The sequence below is a fragment of the Pomacea canaliculata genome, linkage group LG4, assembly GCF_003073045.1.
Source record: "Pomacea canaliculata isolate SZHN2017 linkage group LG4, ASM307304v1, whole genome shotgun sequence".
Classification (NCBI taxonomy): Eukaryota; Metazoa; Mollusca; class Gastropoda; order Architaenioglossa; family Ampullariidae; genus Pomacea; species Pomacea canaliculata.
Genome location: NC_037593.1, coordinates 23,178,904 through 23,206,816, shown reverse-complemented (window position 1 = coordinate 23,206,816; position 27,913 = coordinate 23,178,904). Strand labels below are relative to the sequence as shown.

The window sequence follows — 27,913 nt, the reverse complement described above, 5'->3', positions numbered from 1 at the left end:
GCGCTTAGGATTGTTCAGACGGCATGGAAACTCGGTCAAGAAAGTAGGAAATGCTCCACCTCAAAATATGAACTATGAACCGGCCATATTTTCTTTCCCGTTTTCTCGTCCCTGTATGGAGACCCGCAATTAAAACCCCTTAGTTGCAAAACAACAGAGCTGCATCACACAGTAGCTATAGTCACGAATCAATAGTCGTTATGTACTCGATCCCCTCTTCTTATTGTAGCCGGGCGAGTGCGGCTTTTGCAGTAGACGAAGACAACGTAAAGTAGGAGAGAAGGAAGGCAAGGTGCAGGAGCCTGCCGGGTGCACGCATGAAGGTGATGACGTTGTCACAGGGCTTTTAGATGTTGGACATCAGAAATGTTATTTATTCTCCCCTTTAGGAGTATGGAGATATTGACATTATACACAATTAGCAGTTCACCCACACCATTTCCTCGTGTAAAGCTTGAGTACATGTACACAGCGCTTAGATAAAAGTAAATACTCTATTTTTTAAAAAGGAAAACTTAATGATTATATTAAGGCAGGCAAAGATGTTAACAATAATCAGCATTAATGTGATTTAAACCAGTGACATTACTTATCAACACTATCACAAATAATCTGACTACCGCCCAAATTCCTCATCACTGCCTGTTGTCTGTAGTATTCCGTCTATCGCTAGCTCCACACATCGCTACATTATCTCACTACTACAGTCCATCATCAGCTGTTCATCAGCGCAAACATTTAACCCGCTTTTCTGTATTTCTTCCTCTTCTTCCTGCATTTCCTTTATACATTTGTCCTCAGCGTTGTACACGCTATCGTAGTCTTGGTTACCAAAAATCAGTAGACTGCTTCCTACAAGCGTAGTTCGGTAGTCAGCAGTGCAAGTCCACAGCTGCTAGGAGAGATGTGTAGATGTAGGAGTCTGTTGCTCACACATACAGCGTGCTGTGGCAACACCATCGTTTGTTCTATTCTGCAGCCTGTGTGCGGCCCTATACAGTATCTGCCGCACTGGCCCGTGTCCTGGACAGTCGATTCGCTTGTGAAAGCGATGTGCATCGGTGGACAGAGTCAGTGGCTGCTGGAACCCTGGTCAATAGGCTGTGTGACAGCCATCAGCGAGCCCCATAATAAGACTTCTTTTTTCACTTGCCATATCACTTATTTCGCTATCTCAGAGGTGATAACAGTCATTCACGAGCCAAAAGAACCCCTCTCCTTCTACTCCCACAAAAGCACGGCTGATTAAACTTCCCACTGGAATTCTCATGGCCTGCTTTTCTACCAGACTGTGGTACTGTAGTTGGTAAACAAACTGCTGTAATCAAGTGCATGGGAATACAGTGACCACTGAAGTCACCCATGTGTATCACTAAGAGACAAGTCCACCCTCCATGACAGACTGTTTCCCAGACTTTCAACATTTGATTCTGTGCCACCATTCTGCACAACAGACTGTGGGGCTACCTAAGCGAATGTGCTTTGTCATCCAGCAGGAACAAATGTGAAAAACATGGAAGTCAGTTGAAAAAAGTCCATTTTTAAGCTCATCTCATGTTTTACCCACCTCAACACCACTGTCCTCATCAACGATGTTCTGCAGTGATATTGCTTTCATTGCAGGGGTTACTGAGATAATGAATGCCTAGCTCTACCTCCAGAAACTCCCAGAGAGATGATCTAAGCCAATGATACAGTGTTTTAAGGCTTCAAAACCACTTCTTACAAGTGTTGGGATATTTCTTTGAAATAGTGGGTTGTACCTTTGTGTAAGTCAATGTACAAGGCAGCTGTCACTGACAAACTTGCCTCACCAATACATCCATCATTGAAAAGCAAACTCTTGAATGGATGACACTGAATTAAACTTGCAGCCAGTCAGTACAATTATTATTTTATCATAGCCTTGTACAATGTATTATGATATTTTCAGGTTACTGAATAATGAGTATTTGTCTTAGAAAGCAAAAAGCAAAAGGGATAGGAGTGGATTGATGAACTGGTTATGAAGATTCTCTCAACATTGTCATAATCATCAAAGGGTGTTTAACAAAACTTTTCATCCTTCCTGAAGACCATTTTTGTATTTTTCTAAAAGATATATAAATGATTTGGTCAGTTACTAGGACACTTATGTAAACTGCTTCAAAATCTCTTACCTTTTTCTTCCAACCAGTCCATATTAACTGATTAGCTAACCGGTAAAACCAACATTTGTGTTAAGTGCAAGAATGAACTACATGAAACATGTGTGCGCATGTGCACAGAGAAAAGGAGGACAGAAAGGTGAGATCAAGTTGCCAGGTAACAGCAGAACTGGCCACCAGTGGAGATGACGAGGGCTAATTACCTGCCCTCATGATCGCTGCATGTGGCAGCCTGCTACAGTCATATGGCACTGGGTAATATACACACTCTCAGGCTCTGTCAGCCACAAGCACCAAGGTACACACTTTGTGTTGCATGCATGTTTATCAAGCAAAGAGTTTAAATCATTAGGCATTGTATCCAGATTACTTCAGTCACTTCTTCAACAGACTGACAATATATTATGCCTCAGCCATGGGAGTGTAAGAAGTTTCTTTATAACCTCTCAATTCCAGAAGTTCTGGCAAAACTTGGCATTAAAAACTTCTAACCTTCTTTCTCTCCTCCCATATAATAAGTGCAAATAAGCAACTTCTCACACCTTATATGCTTTGTCAATAGCTTGGCTCAGTGTGAATGAGAAATATATATGTCAGGTAAAGCTAGAAAACACAACAAAGGTTATCACAAACAAGCAATCAAGACATCGTATTTTCAAGGTTAAATATTATATAAACCATCTGTCTTGATTATTTCTCCATGCTGGTTAACACACCTGATATCATTCACACAGAGTTGGGGAAATGAGTAAACACATAGCCTTACAGTGCATAACACAACTTTAACAGCCTATGGTACAGCTTACAACAGATTTTTAACCAGTTTTACTGTACACGGCTATGAAGTGGTTTATGAGTTTTATTATTACTACCCATCCTCCAGCTGAAATAGTTCAGCAAAGCATCAGCACATCAACAGGATATGCTGTTTATCTCAAGGTAATTCCTTCTTTTTCTAAAAACACTAAGAATTCAGCAACCACAAATCACCTTCAAATTACAGAGCTGACCTGCGTCACTAAGTGAGCCAAATACTGGGACAAGCCATCTCACACATATATTCAACTGGCTGTCAAATCCTAGTGTTGTGGCTCATGGCAACTGCATCTGTTTTCTGCGGCAGCTATAGTTAAGACTGATTTGTAGCTTTAATTAGGACATATTTGTGGATACTTTAGTAATATTTCTATTGACTCCTGGTTCCACTGTTGAAAAACACTTAATTCTGTATTATGCGGGAAAGATTTGAAGTGTAAATTACTGTTGGTAGATGATGATGATGATGATGATAACGGGTTAGTACACATCTGCATATTATTAAAACTCTGTTTTTCTGCATGTTACAGAAATATAACTTGTAATTTAAAAAAACACATCTCAGTCACAGAAAGCCTCTTTCTCTCATTCACACACAAGCATAAGACACTTTGGCAAGCATCAAAGTGTAGACAGGCTACCAGAAGGGGAACTTACTCAAAGGTGCTCAAGATCAGCCAGGATGGCCACCTTCTTGTCCCATTTTTGAATACATAAATATTTGAAGAATCAAGGCTTCCTGAAAGTTTATACCCTAAAAAAATATTTGTCTATTGTTGTTTTATCTCTTGAGAAATTATTTTTTTCTGTGGGATTCGAAAGATGGACTGGTGAACTGAAAACATGGACATGGTCCTCATTTAAACATCTAAATCTCTTTTTTCTCATGAGTAAAAATCTGTAAAACTTTAACTCTTGGCTAAACTGAATTTTTGTATTTGTTCATTTTTTTAAATTTTGTTTTCTTAGGGGAATACATGCTCAAATGGTAGTTTACAATATGCATGTGTGCTGATGCCTGCTATGGTTTGAATGACAAGATGTCTTTACAGACTCAGACCCTACAATATGCTCTTAGAATAAAGAAGTAAAGAGCATACCAGAGAATAAAGAAATAATTAAAGAGCATACCAAAGAATAAAGAAATAATCAAAGCATACCAAAGAAAAAAGAAATAATTAAGGAGCATATCAAAGAATAAAGAATTAAAGAACATACAGAAATATACTGAACATAACATAGTCACCAGTGTTCCAGTGGTGAACAAATTTCAACAAATTCTCCGAATTGTTATGACAGTATTAATATATATTTCACTGATGCCGAGTACCACGATGGCATTGTAATGCTCCATGTTCCCTCCCACGTCTGTGTTCCCTTCTATCAAATCTCCTAGACATCACCTCGTATATATTATTCTAAAAACTGTCAGTTTTGTCATCATCAAAGTTCTTAAGAATGCTTTATGTAAAATGGATGTGTTATTATACAAACAAGTAAAGGCAAGAGGAGAAAGTGAGAAGGTGACGTTAGACTGAAGGCAGAAGCGATTGGTTGAGCCTGCACCATGTTGTTATCGGCGCTACACGCAACAACTGCTTTTCAATTAATCCACCAGTCACACATTACTAGCCACAGAAATGATGCACTGACAGCAAATGATAAAAAAATATTATTTGAAACAAATAAATAATAAAAGTTATTTTAACTGCCTACCTGAGAGGTTTAAACTTTTCCTGACCAGCCACAACAATACATTTGCCATCTTCCAAAGACTCTAAATCATCCACACGATGACCATTAATTGGCGTGAAAACCCGCCACACAGCTCCGGATCTTAGTTTCATATAAGTAGACAAATCCTTTAGCCATGATTCGAACGTTTTCTGTCGACTCCTGTTCAGCGTAACGACTGCGCCCGGAAAGTTTTCATCGCCGTTTCTGTACACTCTCAAATGTATAGCTTTCTGCAGTGGTTTTTTCCAAATGGGAGGTAACTGTGTTCGTTGATCTTCCATGGCGGTCTGAACTGTTGAAAACTGGTAATAAACCGCCCTACGAAGGCTTTCCGGCGTCAATGACTCTAAACTGAAAATATTCGAGCTTCACATGTTCGGCATATTCCAGCTGTTCTGTGTTTCCCGTCTGAAGTTGTGAGTGGTGCACACTGGGATGTCACTTGTTTACAGCGGGTGACCTATGACCGTCGTTGCTATGGCTACCGCGTACTGCGCGGCTTCGCGGGGCAAGCTTATAACTTGTGAGACGGAGAGAGAGAGTGCGGACCGTGTCGCTCTGCTGCATAATCACAAACCGCTTTTAAGCTTGCGATAAAAATAGGAAATTAAGTAATAAAGAACGATGAAGATTTTCCAGTACTTAAATGCCTCAAATATCGCTAGCAAGGGCAGATTACGGAAGCACGGGAAGTAAATGCGCTCCTTCACATAGAGCAAGAGTGTATAGAGGTAGATCTCATTTCTGACTGCGAATTCATTTGTGCAAATTTGTTAAAACTGCATTTAATTCAATTTAATTAAGAAATTTTAAAATAAATAAATAAATTTTAAAATGAGTGTTCAAGTTTTTCTTTTTAACTCTACCACATAATGTCGCATTAACATTGACAAACGTGAACAGCAATAAAAGCAGCTTATTCAGGTTGAGGTATAGTTTGATGTCAGGGAAAAGATACAGGTACTGTGTTTATCAGATACTTTAGTGGTAAATTAATGTTATGCTTTGTATTTAATTCGAATAGCACGAATTTCTTGTCATAATATTTCCTTCTTCTTTCATTCATCAAATACATGAAGCTGGACCTTTCCTCCTTTCATGACCCTGGCTGTGACTCATATATATATGCTGTACATTAAGTTTGTACCAGTCCCTGTGGGAACTGCTGGAAGCTATATACACATAAGCAAGACCAAGTCAGATACTGTCTTGAAGAAAAGGCGGTGTTCATCGATTCCAACATTCGTCTGTCTCCACTCACACCATTAGGTCAGCGCTCCAGCAGGTTCTGGTTCAATGGCTGTGAATGTCTGGACAAGTTCAAGTGCATCCATGCGGAAAAAAATTACTGGGCAAGGGTGTTCGTATTTTTGAAACAAATGTCATGTCAGTGTAAAATTATTAAAAATAAAACAAAAGTATCTCAATAGGTTCTCTGTATCAGGTGGGGGACAAAGATTGATAGAGGGGAGGGCTGATATAACGAAATATTAAGCTCTATTCACAGAAAACAGGAACTATAGGAGGGAATCCTACACATGAAATTTTAACATAAAATAGCTGGAAATGACCTCAAAGTAAATGAATGGATACTCAGCTGATGAACTGAGTATGAGAAGTTTGCAAAACTCTAATCATCAAACGTTTCCATCAGTAAAGTCGGTTGAAAGGCAGCTGAACGCTTCACACAAACTGAATATCATCTCCACGTGTCAAAATATAAGAAGAAAAAGACCTGAACACACATCGTCATGCACCTCATAGGAAAAGGCACAAGATGTCGGAGGTCCTCAGGATCTGCTTAAAGACAGGTGGGGTGGTCAGTCCCTGGGGTGAAGCACGAACAACATTTGGTGCTGGCGTGGGTCCAACACTAAAGGTCACGGGCACTGCCCGAGTGTGTACAGACCAGTGCTTGAAGGTGTTTACAGAACTCAGTACACCTGTAACTCAGCTGATTAACCGAAATTAAGGGAGCAAGATTCCGATTTAAATTAAAAGGGTGCAAGTTCTGGACTGTAGCTTACATCTAACACGTGGGGCATGTTCAATTAGTTTTAGTAAAGAACAAAATTCTAAAGACAAAGCCAGAAAAATTATATGAAAGGCATGAAGGGCTCACAACTTGTTTTTCTCCATGTTGGTTTCGAGCTCGATTATAGCAACTTTCGACACTAGCTTGATTCAAAAACCGCGAAGACGATAAAAGGCACATTATTGAGGAAGCTGGCACCAGGCCCCTGAGTACTAAGTACAAGTCAGTGGGCATAGCGGGACACCCAGCATGAACACACACACATGAACACACACACACACCTTTGGCCACTTCAGGGTAGTCAAGCGAGATGACAATCAGAAATGTGAGTCTGTGCCCGATACCTGTAGTAATGGGAAAAAAATCGACTTCATTCACGACCGGGTTGGGTTTGTGTGGATGAGCAGATTTCTCTTTTTAAATAAAAATGGATCTCATGATTATCTTGACACGAAGTAGCAATCTTTGGCATCGACTGACATGGGATTGATATCTGAGTGTAATGACAATGTAATGTCAGGCGGCATACGGCACCAACAAAAGGAAGCTCGTGGCTTTCAACAGAAAACAAAGGGTCTCCATCTCAGAAAAGGTCAAAGGTTGGTGTGAGTCTTGACCACGCCTCGTGTCCAATACGAGGTTAGCACTGAGACATGGTTTCAACATTCTAGATCAGTCTTAGACATTGCTGATTTTGAGCCGAGAGTATAAACTCTCGCCAACAACAATTATCTACTCTCAAATCCTGGTTTAATAAACACCCCGTGTCTGCCATCAAAGCTTTCTGCCGATGGCACTAAGAGAATAACTACATAAACAAAGTATGAAAAATTCACTGTTTTTTAACACTTTAAATCGCAGTGTTCTGTCTTTTCTTAAATAAAAAACACAATTTCAATCGATTTCCACTTCATTGATTCCACTGGCGGCGCTGTTGTTTTAGCTCGAGCTGACCTCACGCCGGGGACCTACTGTACCTACATCGCTTTGTATATTACTTACAGATATTACTAAGAACTCTAGTCACTATATATATATATAGTCAACATGCACTCAGCTGTATATAGCTATCACAGGAACACCTGTAATTGTCATGTTATTGCCTTTGCATTGATTTCACTGTCATCGCCGGAATCGTCGACGTCAGTGGCAGTGGAGAGGAGGGCTGAGGTGTTCTAAAAGCTCGGGCAGCACAAATCGAATCGCGAGCTGTTGAGACATAGAAACACCGAGAATCCATTATTTAAGGTTCATTAGAAATTCTACGACAGAGTTGCATACGTTTCACAATTTATTCTCTACCTTTATAAAAATTCCCTCAATGAATAGACGGACTTTCCAGGTTCAGTAAAATAAAGACAAAGAAATCCTTTATTTGTCGTCTGTGGTGTAGATTTGTTTATGGAAACCATTCCTCCCCTTCCCCCGTATCCTCAAAACATTGAATTTCGATCTGTTTACAGTCAACAGAACTGTTTTGTTAAAGATAAGGTCCAACTCTTCACTTTCAAACAGTCTATGACCGCGACAGCAACTTCAAAGATGGAGATATTTTCTTGATGTCTGTTCGTTTGTCAGTTCCACAAACTGCTTGTTTGTTTGGTTGAACTCCTGACGTCATCCGTCTCGCGCTTTCTCGTGTAAGCAAACGTTGATCATGTCCCAGTAATTAGTGTCGGAGTTGCCAGAATGCCGCTATAGTTGTTACATATTTGCTGACCAGAATATGTACAAAAACTTGCTTTTGTGGCGCTGTCTGCACGACAACAGTGCACCCAGTCAATACCCCGGGTACAGACTGCGTGCAGGAACGCACTGACACGAACACTGACACATAAGACAGGAGTGAGATGTGTGTAGGGGGGAGAGAGGGGAGGGGAGCATATTAAATTGCTTCGACAAGACCTGGCACAAGCCCCTTGGGGGAGGAGGGGCGGGGTGACAAGTCATTCATTTGTAGCTCAGTCCATGCATGTTCTCACGACACCATCACACAGTGCGGGTAGAAAATTACAAAGACTAATCGGAGCTGTAATTGTTATACATAAACAATCCACTCGTAATTGTCACAATCAAACCACAGACGTGTATAAGTGGACTGATGACTGTCTGCCGAGACCAGCTCTAAACCTTTAGCGAAGTTCTCTCCGTTAGTCATGAATGTGACTAAACCGGAAGCTGTTTTGCTGTACAGCCTCGTTCTGGAAAATCGTCTGCAAGCAGTCCATCAATACATGTTCGTGGTCAAACTGTTAGGTGATCTCATGTGGTGTGACTAGATACACTTACACCTGACTCAGTCTGATGTCGGTCCCCGAGTCGCCACGCTTGACGTCACGTGACTGGCAGCTCTTCACGTGCGCCTGCTTGTAGCTTCTTCGCTCCACCGAACAACTCAGTCATGCAAGTCGTGTTATGTCCATAGGGAAAGGCTAGATTTTAGTTTCCTTCCTTTTCTTTTAAGAATCGAAGATTTTTATTGTTGAAGATCGGCGTGGATGATTAGGCGACGACACAGTCAGGATGATGGCGGTTGGTCAGCCAAGTGGCCGGCAGCTCCAGATTGCAGGATCAATTAACGGGACTCAAGATTTCCAGAAAGTACTGAGGCTCAACAAACAATTCTGCTGCGCACGACAAAATTCCTGTTATCGATTATATCTCAGACATCAAACATCAAAAGGCCCGCTGATTGATGTGAGCAACACAGACAACAGAGTGTAACACAAACTAAACCTGCTGTCTTTAGTCCACCAGTCTCACTGCCGCCCCTCCTACCATTAGGGGAGAAAAAAAAGGGTTCTGACTGACCCAGAAGGAGCTTTTGTTATGACCTGCGGCAAAGTAATAGGAAAATAATTGACCTTTTTCTCTGCTTGAACGATTATCCCACCTTGTTACTCTTGTTATTGCTCCTTCACTGATCGAAGACCTCGTCTTTAACTCTCCCAAAGAGCAGTTGACCTCTTCTTTTTTTTATACAGGAGAAAAGAGTACCTGTATATAAATATTCTACATACGTCAAAGACTGGCTGAAAGGAGGAATAAATTTGTATTCCTGGCCCGGCCAAGTGAGAACAGGAGTAAAGCGGTCTGTACCGTAAAGAAAGAGAGAAAAGCACTCATCACAAAAGAGTTGACATCGAGGTTGACTTGTTCTCTCTGCAGACAGTTGATCCCCTCTTGGTAGACTATCACACCACTAGAATAAATAGACACCAGGTGTAGTAGATATTTTAATGCGCAGCCACTTCTTTAATTTGTTTCGAGCGTGCCATCAAATATTTTTCCATTATTTCCTGTCCTGGACTTGATTTACACCAGACTCGTTCAGAAAGGAAAACAATACCCAATAAAAAATAAATAAAAAAAACAGCAGAAGCATCACTTGTATATGGAGAAAGAATGGTATATCAAACATTTACTGATGATAGGCCTACGACAAAAACAAAAAAAAACAAAACAAAACAAAAACAAAAAACAAAAGGAAAGCTTTTTTGGCTGCGAGTGTGTTGGAAGAGGGGTGATTGGGGTTGTTGCTATGTTAGTGCTTTACTGTGAATGTGACAAGTGAATGTTGCATGAACACTTTCTTGTGGATCAATGCCTGAAATGAATCTCTCACACGAGACAACAATTGTACTGTATATAGCATCTGCACTTGGAAACGCTAGTATACCTGGTAAACAAATGTATCTTGTCATCATAGCACGATTTTCGAATTGAACTGACTTGAAAACTTCTGACTCAGACTCAGAACAGTTTCCAACTCAATGAGTCTGATAAATGCACGTGCAACTTGTTCGCAATGCACTTGCACCGCAAACATTTAGAACTACATTCAGCATCTTGATTCTGGGACTGGTGGCAGTAAATGTCAGGTAAACTTAATAATAATTATACGACGCGAGTGGATTACATATCGACCTCTGTGTTTAGTTTATGTTCGGTGGCAAAGATTGCCCCTTGGCTGTGGACTCTGTGGGCCGAGCGTTTAGTAAAGTAGTCCGTCGCGCAGTGATATCGACCCGTAGTCTGGGTGGCGCAAGAAAATCCACTGTCGCCTCGTCACTCGGCAAGGGTGGGATGGGGCGTGAGGTGGACAGTTGGCTAAAGGTTTGATGCACCTGACAACAGTTTCTATGGACAGTTGAGAAGAAAAGGGGGAACGATGAATTACATATCAGTTTACGAAAATTTCCGAGAACAGTTGAGATGTTTATGAGACTGACAGAAAATAGTTAAGATGTTTATGAGACTGACAGAAAATAGTTAAGATGTTTATGAGACGGACAAAACACAGTTCAGGTGTTGCACCCGCCACTAGATTACAAAGATATGAAGGTGAACAGTATCTAATATCAAAAATACTATCGAATGTCAGTGGAAATGGAGATAGATACATATTAAATCGTAGCTACACAAAATACTTGAGTTAAAAAAAATATTATACTCTTTATTGTATTGAACTCAGCTTAATAATCCAGTTGTGTCGACTACAAAATCACATATCAGCACTGAATCTCTGTTTGGTTCACAACATTTTTCTGGGTGGAAATATTATTGTCTCAACCTGAAATCGTTTAATGTGATTTTGTAGTGTGATCCTTGGGATGGAAGATTATCCACTGAAACATGCGAGGGACGATAATTCTTTCTTTGTAAGTGTCACTATTCCTCTAACTGAAACTGAAATGATTCTTTCAAGTAATATTTTTCTTTTCTTCTTTTTATTACATATCTATATATGTAACCTCTAAATCTGTGAAAATGAGATTTGTTCTTTAGTTAGGATTGTAAATGTGGTAGTAGCCTCTTCTACCTCAAGTACCTGTTTGTAGCAAAGACTTGAGGTTACAGTAGATTATAAAGTAAAGGAAGGAAAAAAGGCAGGGACTACAAGTAGCATACATAATGAGCAACGAGGGAAATCAAAGAAAAAGAAAGGCCATTACGAAAGAATGGCAGACCTGGAGTACAGCCAGGTGTGCAGGTGTTTGGGGTGAGAGGGGAACGATCGACTGTGGCTTACAAACAGGCTGGAACATATGGATGGTGTGTTGCATCATGTGTACCATCATAACACCGAAGGCTGATCGCCTGAGTTCAATGAAGGGTGATGGAAGCATTAGGAAGCGGGGAAGAACATTAGCTGCTGCCTCTCAATCGATGTTACCTCCAGCCAACAGCTTCTGTGCTCCATGTTCTCTCACCGCCTCATCAGACAAATGAACATTGCTGCCCCCACTTCAGATGTGGTATTAACAGACATTTTGTATTTCCCTTGTGGTTAACAGGAATGCCGTCAAGGAAAGAAAACTAATCTATCATATAAAAGCCGCCAGGATAAAATTCCTAAATAATCAAATTACACGCAGGTATAAAAATGCAATCAGACACAAACAAGGGGAGAGGTAATCACACCTACTTTTAAGACTCTAAAAATGGTAATGGTAATGGTAATTATACTCTCGGGCTTAGGTCACTGGAGTGTTCGGCGACTGAAGTACTTAATTGACAAAACTAGACTGACTTCCTGTCAAACTCACGGAGGGAGAGGGAGGAGTGGATGCACGAGCATTGCCTAAGTTTTCTGTCCATGTGTGGCCCTGGGCAGACACGTGACCCTAATGGACCGCTCTAAGTGCTCTTAGTACTTCCGGAAGTGAATGTCGCTAAAATAAACCGTTATAAAACTCAACAGAGCTGTGAACTCAACATTACTTTCTTCGTCACTCTCATCTTAGATGTTATTATGACTCTGTTGTACTGATCATCAGGCCTAGTACAACACAAGTTCAAAGATAGCAGAGAGACAATTACTGAATGATGATAATGAAGATACTGAATGACAATTATTCATTGGGTCAGTGCCAAGGAAGTTTAGGTATATGTATAATATTTCAGACCGAATGAGAGATACAGTGCGAGAAAAGAGCAGCAGTAGACTGGGTGAGTCCTGGTGTCGACATCAGTTCTCACTCTCCATACTTCCATGTCTGGCAAGTCGCTTGAAAATAGCTCACGAGTTCTCAAAAGACTCTCCCTACATGGTCACAGCCTGCCCTCAAACAGACCGGATCAGCCTGACATTTATCTTTCAGAAAGCTCTTAAAAAAAGGAGTAAAGATGGAAAGTGAAACTTAAAGCAGGTTGGTGTCTGTAACCATAGCAGCACTCATGTTATGTAACACAGGAATTAGAACATCTGCCCCGGGGCAGTGGTCGGCATCACGGGGTAGCCATAACACAGAAATAAATATTTCCTGTGGACCGGCAGTTGAACTGGTCAAATAGCTCCTTATATCTCGCTCACAATTAAAAACAAAAATAAATAATCTTCAAGTGACAAAAGTTTCAAGCGTGTCACGTGACAGCCAGGCTTTCATGTCACATGACACCTTTGTGCCTTTTGCGTGGTGAATAGCTTGTAGCTGGACTAAGGACTATTACATATGCATGAAACACATAAACCGCTTCTAGAACTCGATATGGCTTTAATACCACCATCAGGGAGCTACAGACTCTACTGACACTTCTTTGTGGTGAGATAGAGGCGAACTCTCCTAACACATAAACCGCAGAGTGAATGAGAGAGAGGGGGGAGGAAGAGAGAGGGGAGGAAAAGGGAGAGGAAGGAAGTGTTGTCTCACCATGACTAACATTTTAGAAGATTTATTTGAAACGAGACTAAATTGTCGATCAACGTTTAGACAATTTAGGATAGTAAATGATGTACATGGTATGTAACTAGTTTATGTTACATTTGTTATGTCACGAGCTTGGTCTTACATTTCTATGTTTAAACATCTATTTCCAACATCGGCACCAGGCATTGCCATTCAGTAGACCCTATCTCTGACATCCGCTCGACTGTGTGTCTAAAACAGACATTGCCAGCATATCAACATCAACAGCAGGTATCCTGCAGTATCCTCAACATCAACTGTAATGTCTGTTCCATGTCCACACAGGGTCCACCGACTGTTACTTCATTTACTCGGAAGCCCACAGGTCGAATAACATTTTTTAAACCCAGAATAGCCCGAAGGTGGAATAGGATAAAATAAGCTGGAAACTCAATCCACGAGGAAGGCGGCGATAAGAGGATCGCCACACTGCAGTCGATGCCCTGCAGGCTATTTCAGGGGACAGTTTATTTCGTGGGATGGGATTTTCCCTGCCAGAGCCTGGCGACGGGCACAGGGCCACGTCAGTGTTTCCTGACAAAGTAATTAAGAATGGACTGCCAGTGCGTGCAGGTCGCCAAATGCGCGTGCTGTTACTGTCTGGCCGCGTGACATCACACACTCCAGTCTGCGCACACGTTCAGAGACCGGCAGGTAGGAGTCACATGGCGCCCCTAGGGGTCACCTATCGAAGCTCACCCTATCGTGCTGATATTTGCAGAGCTTGAGTCGAAAGTTTAGGTTGTCATGCTAGCACGGGACACAGGCTCTCAGGACACCCTAGCACCACTCTCCTCACCTGTCGTCTGCTTACCATGCTGAGTGAGCTGTGCTCGCCTCCACACAAGCGCACACCCATGGAGTTTGTACACTTGCATGCACACTTGTAATGTGGGTGTACACTTGTACACCTGTGTAACACCTCCATTTGTATGCATGTTTGTGTAGTCTTGCACACGTGTACATACCCTCGTCCATGCTGTATATTTACATCCTTTTTATGCTTGTTTATATACATGTACATCAGGTGACGGGGTGTACATACAAATGTCGCTGATATTAACAGGGTAAACAGACAAGAAGTGTAGCTGATATTGAGATAGGATTGTTGACAAGCATCACTGAGACAGGGTGACAGACAAGTGTGACTGAGACTGAGACAGGGTGGTAGACAGGTGTGACAGATACTGTAGCGGAGACATGTACATCTCGTGCAACTCGAGGCGTTGAGACCTGACGTTGATAAGCAAGCACTTAAAATAACAATCGTGCACTTCTATGTTACAATACATAACACCTGCATTTATGAGTGAATGATTCAGTCTCTCCATGAGCGAACTGGACTGTCAGTAAGTCAGTCACTGTTAATAATGAACTAAATAATTAACTTAAAAACGAGAGCCACACAAACTAAGTGGAATTGACAAGAGACCGTCGAGCAAAGTATTGTCGAGCACATCTGAATGTCAGCCATCAGTTTCTGTTCATACGGTTCACAAGAGCGGTTGTAGAGATATCAATTATTAAAGACAGACTTCAGACATTGTAGGTCACAGAGACCAGTCTTCTTCTGGCACCGAACCTGTCCCCTCGTCCACCCGGCGAGGGGCGTGACGTTCCGCCTGCACGGAGATCGACCTGTGACGTATCATCCACCGATCACACACAAATCAGATCAGCGCTTAATTCGCAGGTAATCAGGTGACTCCCTGACAAACACAACCGTTAGTCTTCACCCTTGTCTTAGCGACTGCAGTGTTTACCTGGTTGACACGGAGAGTTAAGTGCAGGTGTGATGGGCGGCTTAGTGTCGGGATCCTGGTGACACAGATAAGACACGCAGGCCTGCAGTCTCCCTCCCTGCAGCTGTGGTGATGACACGCACTCGGCGCTGGAGACCACAGCAAGCCTCGGGCTGTGGAGAACACTATTTCCATCATGCCTTCAACCAGCATCAGTTGCAATTTGTAAACATGGCCTGTGTCCTCACGAAGATACACAAACACGCAGATGCAAGTGCACATACACACAGACACTCTCTCAATCCTCATTCTCACTCTGTTCTCTATCTCAGTCCTCCACCTTTCTGTCTCTCTTTCTCTCAATCCTCCTCTCTCGCATTATTTCCCTCTCTACCTCCATCTTTCTTCCCACTCTCATACTGGGAGGGGGGCGGAGACGAGTGTTAATCAGTTTTTGAAACTGCCTGATGGTGGAATCAAAGCTGCTCTCCCCCGCCCATAACAGCTTGTAAGGTTGGAGTAGGGGGAGGCAGGTCGTTGGAGGATTCGGGTGCAGACAGCAATCCTCAGTAACTGAGATCTCCCCTCGCCACCCGCTATGGCACTCCGCACTCCAATGGCTGGAGTGTAAGATTAGGGTGAAATGATCCTCAGTGACTGACATTTCCCCTCGCCACCCGCTAGCGATCGGGTAGGCGTGAACCAGTGAAATACCCAGTCCAACATAAGGGAAGCAACTCTGTTGGAATTGCCAGTGATTATTACCTCCCTCGATCGAATGGCACTCGAGGGTAAAACTGTAACTATTTGGGTGGACAGTTGTATTTTAGGGGCAAGGTCGGTGTCAATAGCGGGAGGGCAAGTACCCGGTAGTGTAGATGTTAAAACACTTGGTCGTCACCACTGCAGTCAGACGTTCTGGGTTCAGATCCTGGCTGGGCGTCTCCAGGTACTCCGCTTCCTCCATCTCCTCTTCTCCTAGAATGTGAAATCACTTCAAGGTGGAAGCACTTTCCTACTAAATAAGCTTAAGCTCACTCGATGCTGGGAGAAAATTCTGGACGTCAGCGCCCACTGAGCGGCCAGCGAGATGAAGATGCTCGAATGATTGTTTACAACCGAATGAGAAAGGCAACAGTGATCGCTCGGCATGCGATGCACGTGGTGGATAGAGACTTGCATGTAAATGTCTAGTGGAACATAAATCAAGTCCACGCAAGAGCTGCTGACCACCGCTCAAGACTGGCGTGAGTTGCGGGCCTTGTCCACCGCTGCAGTTATTTCCCTGCTGATTATTTCCCCTGACGATCACACCCGGCGGACCCGTTCCCTCCGCCGGTGCCAGTCAAAGGACGAATAAATGAAGGAAGGACGATGCAGTTAATGTCTGAGCCAATCGATGAAATCTAGCAAAGTAAACATCAAGCAGCTTACAGCACGACATGGCAGCCAGACATCTGAACTGCATTAGAATTAATTAATAAGAATGTGCGGTCAGCTTGGTGAGAGCCAGTGATGCTCGCAGTATTGTCAGGATAGTAAGATAGTTGATGATGCATGGATCGACAGCCAAGCATCACGCACTGTATTTAAAATGATAAGAACAAAATAAAGGTCCTGTCAGTGTTAAAAAAGATAAATAGAAATAATGAAAGGTAAAAGTCGCATGAGGATCGAAAGGGAGTGAAATGTTAGAGCCCACAGTTTCTTCACGGTTAGCTTTTGTGAGGGAGGAACCTGTGTGGAGTCAGGTACCCACTCAGGTACCCAATCCTTAGCTGATTCCCTCGAGAAACTTCATTGCGTCACACGGGTATCGAACCAGCCGAAATGTGGGTTTGAGCGCCGTTTCTTTAACCCCTAACTGCACCTTCAGAAAGAATAATAATAATTGAATTAGCTTTACTTTTACCTGACTGGCTCTTTTTTTCACAACCATTTGCTCTAGATGTCATAGTAATTATTTTTACAGAATACTTAGCATCATATCATTGGTGCTTCCTCTAAATTATTCTTGCAGTTAAACAGTTGAAGCGATACGTTAACTATTTATGATAGTATTCGATAGCTATATTCTTTGACACACGGCAAGACCATGGAGTGCATGCGATATGGCCTCCAAGTCTGTTCACTGTCCACCAGACTGTCACATCTGGCGATTCCTTTTTTAATGCCTGTGTTGTCATCTACACTGCAGCTCAAAGCACAAATAAAAACAAGAATTGAGTTCAGCTGCATCTTCTGCTGAAATTGTTTTTAACATTGTGAAATTAAAAATTGCTATAATAGAGAGCTAGTCTTTACCAGCAACTGGACGTTTCTGCGACTCACCCCGAGTGTTGGTTATCAAGGGATTTGTGGAGACAGGGTCAGTTGCACGACTCAGGTGGTCAACGAACGAAGAGCTGACGTCATTAGAGGATTAAAATGCTAGACCACCATCATCTCCTCTGACCCGACATCTCCCGAATTTCGTTACCAGAAGCCAACTCCCGTGAACCATCCCAGACAATCCTGCTGACGTCTAACGAACCAGAAGATGATGCTCTGTAATACCCCGCCTCCACTTTCAGGTAGAGGTCACTGATCCTATTCTTACATCTAACACTCCAGCCTCTTCTCTTTCTTTTTCTTTTTCTTCTTTTTTTTTTCCCCCATGGCGAGACATCATTTCTATTTGCAGTAGTCCGAAGCTGCTGAACGAAATATGTTTTCATCAAAGTCAAATCATGTCAATAAAGAGCTTTGAGTATGTTTTCCACAAGAAATGGTTTCAGTCAGATGGAAATGGACGAAAATCATGAGTCCGGGTTTAATTTCAAAACCTATCGTCAAACACCTCTGAACTAATGACGAGGGAAATAATTTACCAAAGCAAAGAAACGTGTTCGATTCTTCGTCAGCCCGCACGGGCCGAGGACTCTAAGAAAACATTCAAAGAATGATTGTTAACTGGCACCGCTGAAGATAAATTCCGAAAAGACAGTAGTTTTCGGAACATATTTTACTGAAGTCGTGGAAGAAAGAAATAAGAACAAAAAGTCCCGAAGCACGAAAACAGCAGCAAAAGGCGCTCAGTGGTTCGTCAGCAGGAAAGTGTCCGAGCATGCGCAGACTAGTTCCACTCATAGTCTGCATCACGATTCTCTTTCGTGACCCGAGACGTGCAGGTCATCTACCTACCTTGCCCTCTGACGCTGTCTGACGCTCACCGCTGGCCTCGGGAAGCCGCTCATGTCGGGCGATCAAAGAGCTGATGTCTGACGTTCACTTGACTTGGCGGCACCTGGCGGCACTCTCGTCTCGCGAGACCTCCTCCACCCAGAAATGTACCAAATTTTATACGATTCCGTTGCCTGGCAACGACCGCAAAGCTTTTTTTCCGAGTGACGTGTGCAGAATACATTGATTTGAAGCTTAGTCCAAGCCAGATGAGCCGCCATCAGATGAATTACACATCGTCACTGAATAAAGGAAGGAGCATCACGTTGACAACAGGTGCGCTTGTGTCAAGGGAACATGGATGAGGCAGATAGAAGTTTCTACAAGCATGAAGCTCGTAAAGTATAGGCATCTGTAAATAACAGGTTTAGGTCAAAAGGTAAAGGAACTTCAATTTCACACTATCCAGTAACTGTCACCGTTTCTAAACTTGTATTTTGACACCGGGTTCTGTCTGGCTGAATCTCAATATCGCACTTGAAGCAAGCAATACATCGGTAAATACTGATCCTAACTCTCGACCTAACCGCTCAAGACACCTTCATTTAAAGTTACTTGATCCAGTATTGCAGTTATATAGTGATGAAAGGTGTTCTTGTAATGAACATTAGTAACATTAGTGTTTCGTTGCTTCTATCAAGTGTTGTAATTCTATATTAATAACATGCTACTTTATCTAATACTTTCTTTTAGCAAGAAAAGATGCAGATAAATTTGGAATTTCGAGGCGCTGACTATATGACACAGCGAGACACGTGATGAGAGCTGATCGAGTCTCGTTACTGAGGGAGGTGAAAGTAAAGGCTACAAGGCCTTCACACGATGATGGTTACAGCCAGCAATGGTGGTAAGTCAACAACATCCACAATTAAGAGCCCACGTGACCAGCTGTGACGATGTCTTGTAGTAGCCAATAACCACGTGATCAGCTGTGAAGGTCCTTGCTGTAGTCGATAACCAACTTTGACACATCAGCCGTCTTATTCTGCATCGATTCTCCGCATGAGGTTTTCCTTTGATAACAATGCTATCTCCTGTAATTTCATCACAGAATTTACAAAAATGGCAATCAGACATTACCGACACACCGAAATGCAGTAAAACAACAAACCAGCGAGAATTTTGGCGATTGGCCGTGATTGGCAGGTGATGCAGTCAAGAGTTCCAGAAGGTGTAGAGGGAGACTATTTTCCACACCACCCTACCTACCCACACCCACACACACAGCACATACACTCCCCTTGAAAGAAATGTTTTCGTGGGTGACAACCATCGGCAAACATCACATCTTACAGGAACGGACAGTGCTTACAGTGATTCACTCATCTCGATGGAGATCATCAACATTTATTTTGTATTCGGGGTGCGGGGGAGGTGAATGTTTGCACTATTCAGATACAAAGAGGATAAGATAAATATACAATCAGGCGCTGGAGGGACTGGGGGAAGACTGGGAGAGGCTCGATGCTGGATGTTCGTTAACTACCAACTAGTCATCTAGTCATCTAGTCATCCCGAGACTCTAACTAGCCAAGTCGCCCAGTGGTGTCACCAGGCCTTCGGACCTCAGTGCCATATCTCCAACCTGTTTATCTGTACGGGTTTCCCATAATCATCTCTGGAAATTCTCCCAATCACAATAATCACTGAGACCAACACATTACATTTGCTCGATCTCAGACTGATTAATCACACTGAATAACGACTCCACATGTTTCTCTGGAAGTCATACAGGTTGGTCATTTTAGGGCTAATAGGTCTCCATATCGCCAAGGAACACATTACAATGTTGCTGCAGCAGTCTGCAATCTACAATCGCAATATGCGACAAATTGGTTTGGAAAGAGCTTTGTAACCTGAGGACTTGAAGAGCACGATAAAAAAAAATGTGAACGGTTAATTTAAATAAGCTTCAAATCTTCTCAACAAACACGCCTGCGATCAGCAACACTTACAGAAACTTCCTGTGGTGACGTGCTGAGTGCCGAAACACTTGAACGAACACCGATCACCTCACGGTAATAAAATGCTTAATTTCTGTAGCCGAGGAACAATTGTTGATAAGGCCAGGGTGGGTTTGTGGTGGTAACGGTAAAGACATTGGACCAAACTTCATTTCGCAATGGCGTCGGTATTTTCCACACACTCTAGACAGGTCCTCGTAGCCCAACACAGTCGTCCAATGGCAAATATTTACAAGACAATGACATTGCAAAAACAAAACCAAAAATCATAAACTTTGTCACATATTAGGACATGTGTCTGGTTAATCCTTTCAAGCGTCCTTAACCGGACAAATATGGACAAAGGTTTGATAAAGTTTGACAAAGTTTTTACATGGCGACAGCCGTATAAAAACATGGCAGCTATATAAAACAGGACAGCAATATAAAAACATGACAGCTATATTAAAAACATGACGGCTATGTAAAATATTGCCACACTTCATCAAATGTTCTCCTCATTCGATGAGCTGTGACGCAGAAGAACCTCAGTCAAGTGGTCTGATTCCAAACACTCGCAACTCAATTTTTCTGTAATTTGATGTCGAACGACGGTTCTTGTATTTTTTTAAATAATCGAATGTAATTTAATAGGTCAGTTCTCTCCCTCACTTATTCTGTGAACTAGAAGTCTCCCAAAGCAATTACAGAGAAGCCTTTGCAAATTATTCGACTCTCCCGACGGCTGGAGAAGGACTGGCGGGTCACGTGACCGCCCACTCGGTGCCAGACAGCGCGGAGATCGATGGCGTTTGGCAGCAAACAAGGAAACAATTAAAAGAGAACGAAATTTACCTGCGACTGTAGACGGGGTTGGATGCAATTTTCTCGTAAAAGCAGTCATCAAGCGGAGAGGTCGCAGGACACAATCGACCCACCCTGGTGGACTGGCTGCGAATCAGATTCAACTCTCGGATAGATACCTTATAGCTGCTGAGTTTTCTGGTGATTTTTAATGACAGACTCTGACAGAGCTTCCTCCCTCCATCCCTCTCTCCCCCTGCCACACACACACACTTACTTTAGGGTTTGTCCAAGGCGGTCAGCAGCAACAAATTCACCGGAAATCAGAAACTATTTTTGGGTCAAATGTATTTCATTGTGTTCAAGCTCCACCCTGGCCAAGAGGGTAATTGAGAGACAACATTACCCATAGCCGATGTGATTATGGTCACAACACTTCTCAAGGCTTCAGGCACGTGGTGCGTGACGTCATTGGAGAAGCACGTGCTGGGAGGCTGCTGAGGGCAGTAACGGTGTTGTCCTGGCTAAAGACTCAGCAGGGCATAACGGAAACCGCTGCACTTTTAATGGAGGTAAATGGAGGACAATTTTCTTGGCACGCTGTCAAATAATTTTCGTTCCAGAAAGTTACTTCCCCTACACACCACCACCACCACCACCACACACGCACACACACACACTAACCCGAGACAGGCTCGCTACATGTTATGATGGAGCGAGGAGCGACTGGTGACACCATGTGACAGTCACCTCGTAGTGCACAACACGTGACCATAACACAGCGACACCAAATGCTAGACAATCGCAATAGCGAGCTAAGATCCATCTACACCATCGCTTACACCACAACTACCACCACCACTACTCGCCTACCCCAGGACTGGAATTAAGCTCCAGAACCAACACAAAGGACACCAAGCCTGTGATTTATTTCAAAAGACAGACGGTGGCAGACACAATGCTTCAGGAACTGAGTCAGGTTTCCTCTTGACTGATCGTCACACAGACGAAAAGAGATAGGACACAAAAGTCGAACAATGTGGAGTGATTGAAAGAAAGAGAGAGAGCGAAGGAGGAAGAAAGAGACAAACTTCTGGTCATGGCTGGGGAAAATCAAAAAAAACATGACCAGATAGAAGAAGGAATGAAAGAGGAAAAGAGAGAAAATAGACCAAAACCCAGAGAGAAAAAGTTGAGAAGAAAAACGATGAAATGATGAAGCAGAACGACTGACTCTCCACGAGTCTTTCATGACAAAAGTGGATTCGATTTAAGGGCGGAATTTAAATTCTTGGGACAGCCGCACAATAATTAACTTAATAGCTTCTAATCATCGTAAAAGCATTAACTGCGTCTTGACTGATGACATGTCATCGATTTGTTTAGGTTTTGTTTTGAGTATTTTAACAGGAATTTCGTAGCAACGGAATAAAACGACAATAAAAATGAAAGGTGTAATTATAAGTGTCATTTAATAAAGCTGTAAATTCTTTTGCCTTCAACTTCTGTGGTCAGAAGAGAGAGAGACCACAGCAATGCAAGATACAAAGAGTGGAATCCGTTTGAACATGAAAAGATAACAGGAATGACAGATAGGCAAGTAAAGATTTAATGTCAAAGCGTTAAAGACAAATTATGTAAACAGACAAGCATTGTCATTGTCTCTACTGACGACAGTAAGAGGTGTTAGGGAGGGAGACCGGGGACTGAGCGCCCTGCCTTGTCATAGAGGAAACAGAAAGCAGAGACCTTGTCACCTTGTCACCTTGTCACCTTGTCACCTTGTCACCCCTGCTTCTTGAACAGGTCAGACTCAAGAGGGCGCCGTGTGGTTGTGAGGATTTGATATTCTCCCCTACCTCACTTCTACGAACACTGGGACATCTCGTCTACAGGCTGGCAGACCGCACAGACAGACAGACAGACAGACAGACCAGAGGGAGTCAGACAGGAGGAGCCGGAGGGAATCAGACCTCTAGGAGTCAGGTAGACAAGAAGATAACCGACAGACTAGCAGCTTTAGGGTTAGACAGACAGCTCACATACAGGCAGGGAGGAGACAAGCAGAAAGCATAAAGACCGAAAGAAAAAAAGAACAAATCAGACCACCACCACCCCAAAACTATATGCCAGTGGTCATCCCACAAAAACGAATTTTCACATAAGCGGGTACTTAAATGATATGTAGCAAATAATGAGTATTAGCATCAATTCGAGTATTAAAATAAAGAGTCTATATAAAATAAAATGTTTGGTGTTTGGAAACATAATGGAATCAAATTACCAGGTTAACAAAAACTGAACAGACTAAATCACGAGAGTTCAGAAGCCATGAACTGTGTCAGTAGGTCATCACTTACAGGATTTAGTCTGTCTAATATAATTATGAGCATTCCAATGATATCGCCCTCTGTCCCCGTGAGAACAGCAGACGAGAACGCTGCCCCCGAGGTCAAGAGCTGTTGGTGTTCTCCCTGACAGTCGGCCCCCGTGGCGCCCTCTAGCGGCAGATGCACTTGTAGTCGCAGCGGTAACTCGGGCTGCTGTCCGCGCACCTTGATTAATCATCATGGCCCAGGTAGCAGCTTTAGTGCCTCGTCTCCCTGTGTACCTGATCACACCTACACTTCTTCTGTCCACTGTCATCACCTGTCGTCACCGACACATCGGCCAACGACACAGACTTAGTTTCGTCAACTGGTATGCAGGTGTTGTAGGGTCGTCATGGCCATGCATGACTACCTGTGGGCTGGACAGGTGTCCAAGAAGGGTTGTCTTTAGAAGTGTGTGGTTACAGGTTCACCTGCAACACCTACTCACGCACACATCGTTGTTGAAGGGAAGGAGGACTGTGTGTACCTGCTTGTTACTGGCAACTGTAGGTGTGGCTGCGTGTGGCTCTAGTTTCTGGTAAATAAACTTGAACAGTTTACTAACAAAGATCGGCATATCATTTACCATGGACGCTCCTCAATCAGTATGCACGCAAGCCCATAGAGATAAAGAAGGATGAAGAAGGAAAGTGTCGGAGTGAAGAGCGACGGATGGGTGAAGAAAGTAAATGAGAGGCTGGCAGTAGAAGAAAATGTTTGTCGTGTTTTATGAATGGTGTACGTGGCTGAGCTGAATGTGTGCGTGTAGTATCGGTAGAATAGACAATTTACAAATGTTAATTATTCTTATTGTTGAGATATTCAGACGGGAAGCGAAACGGACGGCATTTAAAAGAAGAAAATCTAACTACGACAGCGACAATCAGTTACAAAGTATAATTTGACTGTCAATGTAGCAATACTGTATGCCAGTGTAAGTTACTTTCATAAATAATACAATATTGAAAGAAGCTGAATGAATACCAAAATGGCCCTCAACTGTACAAGGTCCACAAACAGTCCTGCTACACGAAAGACCTGGTAACAATTGTGTCCTACAAGAATAAAGCAGAAGGGTTAGAGGCAAAGGGTCAGGGTGCTAACAACAAACAAACATTGACATAAACTGTGACATGGGACGGCGATTATTTTTGTCTTCACTTTTCCATCATGCAAGTGAAGCCTTTAGTCAGACAGAGAAGGGGAGATATGAGTAAAGAATAAAGGAAAATCACTCAAGCATGAACTTGGATTGGTTATGTATTTACAAACACTAGTTATAAAGCAGAGAATATATATATATCAGCTATGATGTTCTCAGTATATAACAATGATAAAGCTGTGAGAAGCATCACAACCGATATTGCTATGAGAGGTGTATACAACTTATTATGCTTGGAGTAAATAACAATTACAAAGCTTGAGTAAATAATAATTATCAAGCTGTGAGTAAATAACAATCATAAACCTGTGAGTAAATACCACCTCTGACACAAAGTGCGGAGTGAAACTCCATGTTGACTCCATGACTTAACTGTTGTCAGGAGCAGAAACACTTGCTGATGTTAACTCGTCATTCTGATAAAGACTCAACGATCTTGACGATGTGAAGTGAGGTGATGTGAAGTGAAGTGATCTCATATCTTGAGGTAATGAAACAAATACCAGTGAAACAAATACCAACAAGGTGGTATGGAGGTAAGGGATCGATCTCCAAACAAACTGCGAGTAACTCACAGTAAAGGTCAGGGCTAGGGATCTCAAAAACCCTCGGAAACGAGAGCTGGGTGTTTCAAGACCCGAAGACAGACAGACGGGTACTCACGCGTAGAACTTGAAGTTCTCGGGGCCGGCGGCCACATACGTCATGTCCGCCTGCAGGTCCTCCAGGGATCGGATGCGGTGGCCGTGGTTGGGGGTGCAGATCTTGCGCACGGCACCGAAGGGAGGCCGCAGCTTGTCCGTCAGGAAGTCCAGGTAGTGAGAGAAGTCGCGGATCTGGCGAGGGTGGTAGATCACCTTCTTGCCGCCGGAGTAGTAGTCGCCGTTGATGCAGAAGCTGGAGGCTTTGCCCCGGTGCAGGTCCTGCATGTAGCGGGGAGTGGACTCCACCATGTTCTCTTCCATCTTCTACTGGTCGACGGAAAGTCACGTGATGGTTTTTGTAATACTAGGGCTCGTGTAAAATATCTAATTTCTGCTTTAAACAAAAGTTGGAAAGACGGGGGTGAAACCCGTTGAAGTTGGGTAAGTCCGGTGAACACAAACACTCAGAACTAGTCTTGGCTAGCCGTAGCTTCCATGGTTGAAATCAGGGTTTATTCCCTCGCACTTTTTGACACGCATTAAACGAGCTTTTCGGTGATCCTCTGAGACTTACATTCATGAATGTAAACCGTTTTTTTTCCCCAAAATCACCACCACACCGATGACGACGATTCGCACCTTACCTCGACAGAATTGTGTTCTGCGGTAACAAGGAAGGGTAAAGCGCCCTGCTCACCTGCCCCTTGCACGGTGTCAACTCTGACTGCACACCTGCACTAGCTGTTGTCTTTAGATACGTGTCTACCTCGCCACCACAGGTGAGGGTTGAGCAAGGCCCGCTACTCACTCCAGCGTATCTCTAGACGACACAGCGACACACAAAGCCCGTCACGTCCACCCGGGGTACAGCTGCCTTTGACCTCGCGGCAAGATCGATGGCGCGCTATTCCGGCATCGGAAAGCCTTTACCCGCGGCTACAATCATCAGGGTAGGGGTGCACGGGGGTGTGGGAGGTACAGTGCTATTCCAGGTATGTGCACAGCACACACTCACCCCACCCCACTCTACCCACCCGACTCCACCACCAGTCAACACCGGGCCGTGGAGTGTTTTTTTCCCGTGCTCCTCGGTAATCGTTGTTGGTTGGCTGGTTCTGGAGGTCGGTGCTCTTCAGACTTCTCTACAGTGATTGCTGGAGCACAGTCAGAAGCAGGACTCGGAGACAGTTGTCATGGAGGTTGTAAACACAGTTAATGAGTAGATGATCCTCTTTAACTGTTTTGATAAGACACAAGCTGCAGGAGAATCGTAGCTACAGACACAATAAACAGGAACTTTGTGCCTCGGCAGAAATCAAAAAGAATCAAACCTCAAAAAAAAAAAACAACTCTGAAATATCCCAAACTGTATTGTCAGATGTCATGGCAATGGCTTGCAAAACAAGAGTGGATGTTGTTTGGGATAGTGACTAAAGTTTCAATGTCTTTACTTAGGGAGTACACAGACCTGCAGACACAGGGTCAGTTAACATTAAGTTCACACAGACCTACAGGGTCAGTCAACATCCTATTAATACTAATGATTATTTTCCTACCGTCTAAGTGTAAACATAATTTTGACTAACCTATACAGGTTTGGGTGAGCACATGTGGACGAGAAGGAAGTAATGTGGGGCCGTCCCTCACACACAGAGGCACAAGAGAGAGAGAGAGAAAGTAGGGGAGGCAGGAAAGGATAAAGCGAAGAAGACAGAGAAGTGCATTATTCTGAAGACACAAATGGATGGAGAATGTAGTTATACCTGAGAACAAACACAGCTGTTGAAAGACTGATTTGACAGTAAAGAGTTACTACGAGATCCCTGCGGTAACTTCTCACAGTCACGTGATGTCACCTGTGAACTGTCAGGCAGCTACAAGAGCTGAATCTCAATGTTAGCACTACGATAAGAGAGGAAATGATATCCTCAGGTGACACTTGATATCACAAACTCGGTTAATATCGTCAGTAGAAGAAAGAAGAGGCAGTGGGGGGTGTGCAGGCTGTCAGACAGGGGCTCGTGCATTGTGTGTCACTCACAGACATCTACAGTCCCTCAGGCACGTCACTCACAGGACATCCACAGTACGTCACAGCACCGGCTCCTGCACTCATACTCTGTAACGTGCGTCACGTGACTTTAGTCTCAATCACTCACACCACAGTGACCTGGGTAGGTCTCCAATTCCTTGCCGGTACATACTGATTGATACTTAGTGTGATTGATACATTCACACACACATTCCTTACAGCGGATGTAGCCGTTAGTGTATTAATGTGTTTCACATTTATTCCTGCAAATGTTTTCTACCTTATTCTGGTTATTGTCTTAATTGTTATCTGCCTGTTATTACCTCTACTTGTTGCCATATGCCTGTCATTATCTTATTAACTCTTGTTCATTGTTGTGATATGGTTTATACAATCTCATCCTTAGGGCCAAAAAGAATGGAAAATAATCAAAGACTGACGATGACATGGACGGTCAGAAGAAGAAAAAAACCCGATGAAGAAGGAAAGTAAGAAATTATTGAAGAGGAGACCGTCCTCTCAACTCACGAGACGCCCGCCATAATTTCTTTAAGTAGATGGCGGAGTC

The 27,913-nt window shown here is 43.1% G+C and overlaps 1 protein-coding gene across 5 annotated transcripts in view; it reads right to left on the bottom strand.

The window, feature by feature from the left end:
• Positions 1 to 26,218, bottom strand: part of LOC112562125 (doublecortin domain-containing protein 2-like) — a 44,799-nt gene extending 18,581 nt beyond the window's left edge. For 2 of the 5 annotated variants that reach the window (XM_025235158.1, XM_025235159.1), the window contains exon 1: positions 4,680 to 5,154. In XM_025235158.1, coding sequence (XP_025090943.1) covers positions 4,680 to 4,981 — 302 coding nt within the window. In that variant the 5' untranslated portion in view covers positions 4,982 to 5,154. Of the gene's footprint in view, positions 1 to 4,679; positions 5,155 to 25,332 lie in introns of those variants that run through there. The other 3 variants (XM_025235156.1, XM_025235155.1, XM_025235157.1) reach the window with 3 other exon arrangements.
• Between the last annotated feature and the right edge of the window lie 1,695 nt (positions 26,219 to 27,913).